The sequence below is a fragment of the Fulmarus glacialis genome, unplaced genomic scaffold (assembly GCF_000690835.1).
Source record: "Fulmarus glacialis isolate BGI_N327 unplaced genomic scaffold, ASM69083v1 scaffold40976, whole genome shotgun sequence".
NCBI lineage: Eukaryota > Metazoa > Chordata > Aves > Procellariiformes > Procellariidae > Fulmarus > Fulmarus glacialis.
Window position 1 is genome coordinate 11,074 of NW_009217033.1, and position 3,218 is coordinate 14,291.

The 3,218-nt window shown below is 55.3% G+C and overlaps 1 protein-coding gene across 1 annotated transcript in view; it reads right to left on the minus strand.

The window, feature by feature from the left end:
* MGST3 (microsomal glutathione S-transferase 3) overlaps positions 1-1,774 on the minus strand; it is a 3,917-nt gene extending 2,143 nt beyond the window's left edge. Inside the window, exons 1-2 of the mRNA XM_009579513.1 lie at positions 1,652-1,774; positions 421-494 (exon numbers count right to left, since the gene is read on the minus strand). Of these exons, the coding sequence (XP_009577808.1) occupies positions 421-494; positions 1,652-1,768 (191 nt within the window). The 5' untranslated portion in view covers positions 1,769-1,774. The remainder of the gene's footprint in view (positions 1-420; positions 495-1,651) is intronic.
* Between the last annotated feature and the right edge of the window lie 1,444 nt (positions 1,775-3,218).

A 3,218-nucleotide genomic window follows, 5' to 3' on the forward strand; every position in this document is an offset into this window, starting at 1 on the left:
GCCACTGCTAGATACTACTTACCACCACTTAACCTAGGAGGAGTTGTCCCTCCCAGCACCTCTCTGATGTGTGGCAGCCTGATCCACGTTAGCCTCTCTCCAGAGAGATCTGGGCAATACAACAGATCAGCAGCCCCTAGACAGGCTCTTCTGGAAACAAGACTTCCAGTGTCTTAAGATCCATCCACAGAGGCAAAGAGCCAGACACTGGGGTAGAGAAGGCTGCTTCACAGGCCTGTCTCATGGTTTAAGGCATGGTAAGGAGCCAGCACAGCCTTATTGCTAAGCATTACACGGCCATGTGTTTTCCTCAGGCATTGAGCCTGGACCCAAGCACTTGGCAGCAGCGAGTCTCTAGCTGTAGGCCCTGCTCCACAGCCCTGTGTATTTTCAAGGTCTGCATTCATACGTGGTACTCACGTGTTCTGGTGTGCACGCTGGATGCAGTTGAATATATGCCCATGTTCAGGGTCTGTGCTGTACATGGTTGGATACTGCCAAAAAAATAAACCAGCAGCAAAACATGAGCAAGCGCAGCCTGGCCTTCAGAGCCCAGAGCTGCATGACTGCTTGCAAGGCTGACTTGCATTGGCATGTTAGAGCCCGTCTCCTGCCCCATGGCCCACAACTGCTTTGTTGAAATTTGCTGCTTGCCTCAGGCTGCTTCCTGAACTCCCCGAGCAACCTGACTACTGTGGAGGTGTCCCTGCTTTGAAGAGAAGATAGCCAGGTACTGGGTGACCTCTCTGTTTAAATCTCATCCCTCTGGAGGGGAGAGCAAAGGACATGCCCCCATGTCTCCTCTGGGGAGCTGACAGCAGCCCATCACCCAGGAACAGGCTGGGAGGACACTGCCTTCCTCACCACTGCAGAGCCGAGCAGCCAGCCGGCGCTGCCGCTTGGCTGCAGAGGGTTCTCCCAGCCTGAAATCCCGTGCTCTGTGCACTATACGCACTGGGTGGGTTTGCTATAATCCTGACTTCATGCAGTGGGAGTGGGGTCATCCCGGCAGGCACCCGGGGCCTGCAGCACACGCCCGGGGCTGTCCTTGCACCCACCCCTTCCTGCCACTTCCCCGAGTGACCCGGGGAAAGAGCAAAGAGTGTTTGCACTCGGAGCCAAGTGGCACAGCAGCCTCCGCGTGCCATCGCCCTGACGCATGGACAGGACCGGCCGCCCCCACCCAGCCCACAGCCCTGCCCAGCTCGCGCACTCCTTGATGGATGCCGAGGGAAAGTCACTTTGAAATACTACTTGTGATAGGGCTCACGTGCTCCCTCTGAGCTTGAGAAACCCTCCTGTCACTTTTGTTCCACCGCGATCCCTTTGTCCCCTACGCTGCATTGGCCGCCTTTGCAGGAAAAAGGGCTGTGCGGTTTCTTGCTCGTCAGTGTTTCCAAGCTCAAAGCCTTGTGCTTTCAGCCGTCTAGGCTTTGTGCCAAGTGCCTGATCTGCCAAACCCCAAGCTCCGTGATGCCGTCTGCTCCAGTCTGGAGAGCCAGAATAGCAGCTCCATCCCTCCTGCATCCGTGTGGTGGGGCAGGAAACGTCAGCAGGTCACCCAAAAATCAGCAAGGTGTCACCTAGCTTGTCTGCAACATCCCCTGCAGACCAGCTCCAACTTTCCCGTTCCCTCAGCCTGAGCACTCACCTCCACATTGTACTTCTTGCGGGCCTTGGCCACTTTCACCGCGAGGTACGTAACCAAGACGAAGCTGGCAGCCCCCGTCAGGATGACGTAGCCGTACTCCTTTGAGAGAACAGCCATCTTGGTGCTGTCAGAAAAAGAGAGCCCGTTACTATTTCGGGGTGCGACTGGAGAAGTGGCAGCTCACTACACGCAGATACGTGTGTATGGAAGAATTGCTGAGCACGGACCCAAGACCTCCCAGCATGGGGACTGGCTGAAGGAAGGGAGAAATGGTGAGTGGGGAATTTTCACTTCTTGGTGCCTGCTGGGTATTAAGCAGCACAAACCAAGGGCTCTCTGCTCAGTTCCTGTCAAGCAAGCCTTAAAATCACTGAGGCGTTGGTGGGAGGCGGTGTCCGGAGGACCTGCTCAGAGCAGGACTACAGCCAACAGCAGGTCCCATCAGCTCTGGCTGTGGCTGGCTGAGTCCACGACCTCACTGACACACTGCTGTGCCTGCAGGGATGCTCTGGAGAGGTGGACAGAACGTGATTGTTCACGGCCACTTCCAACACCAGAGCTAGGGGCCACCAGATGAAGTCAGGAAACAGATTCAAAACAAACTAAAAGAGGGTTTTTTTCATGCAGTGGGAAACAGACCTGTGGAATTCCCTGCCGAGGGATGTTGTGAGTGCAGGCAGTTTTCATAAACTCACAGAGAGACTGGGCAAGCTCTAGGAATGAAAGGTCAACTGGGAATTGCAGTACAGATAAACTCGAATTGGCTCAGAAATCCCCGGAGCTGAAAGGAACTGGGCCACATGAATGGTTAGTAAGGTCATCCTTACATAAAATAATAATAAAACCCACCATAACAATAGCAATAATAACCGAAACTTTTCAGTAAAAAGGCACTGGCAGGATGAGCGATGCTCACTCCTGCAGCTTCAGGGAACCCTCTCAGAGTCACAAGTCAGTGAACAGCCCCCAGCAACACGCAGCTGCTGGCATTTACCAACACCTGCACAAGCAAATCTGCTGGCAAGGAGACACCAGGGCCTGTGAGGTTTGCATTTAAGGGTTCTGCGCTTCCTCGCGCAGGCCTGAGACAGGAGCAGAAGACGCATCCAGCAGCCTCCATGGACCACGCTGCCCCGCAGCAAGGCTGCGTTGCATGCTTCTCCCTCTTTCCTGCTCCCCGTCTGCTGGACCTGCCGTCAGCCTGCGCTGCCGGGAGGTGCTCGACCCCGAGCGCTCCAGCACCCTCCCCGGCTGCAAGTGAGGACAAGGGCCCTTACTCGCAATCATCTGGCACTGGTCCTCTCGCACAATCCCAAACCTCAGGTGTTTTCTGTCTGCATGACCCAAGATGGTGCTGCATCGCAGCACTGAGAAGATACCCTCTCCAAACCAAATCCCAGCTGATGCCTATCTCCATCCGCTGCCTCCAGGATGTAGCAAGGTTTTGGTGTCTCCTGCACTGTCCCACCAACACAATCTGTCCGCACGGGGCAAAAACAGGCTGCATCACAGAACGGGTGCAAACAGCCTTCCTACTGCAACAGCGCCAGCACCCCTCACAAGGGAT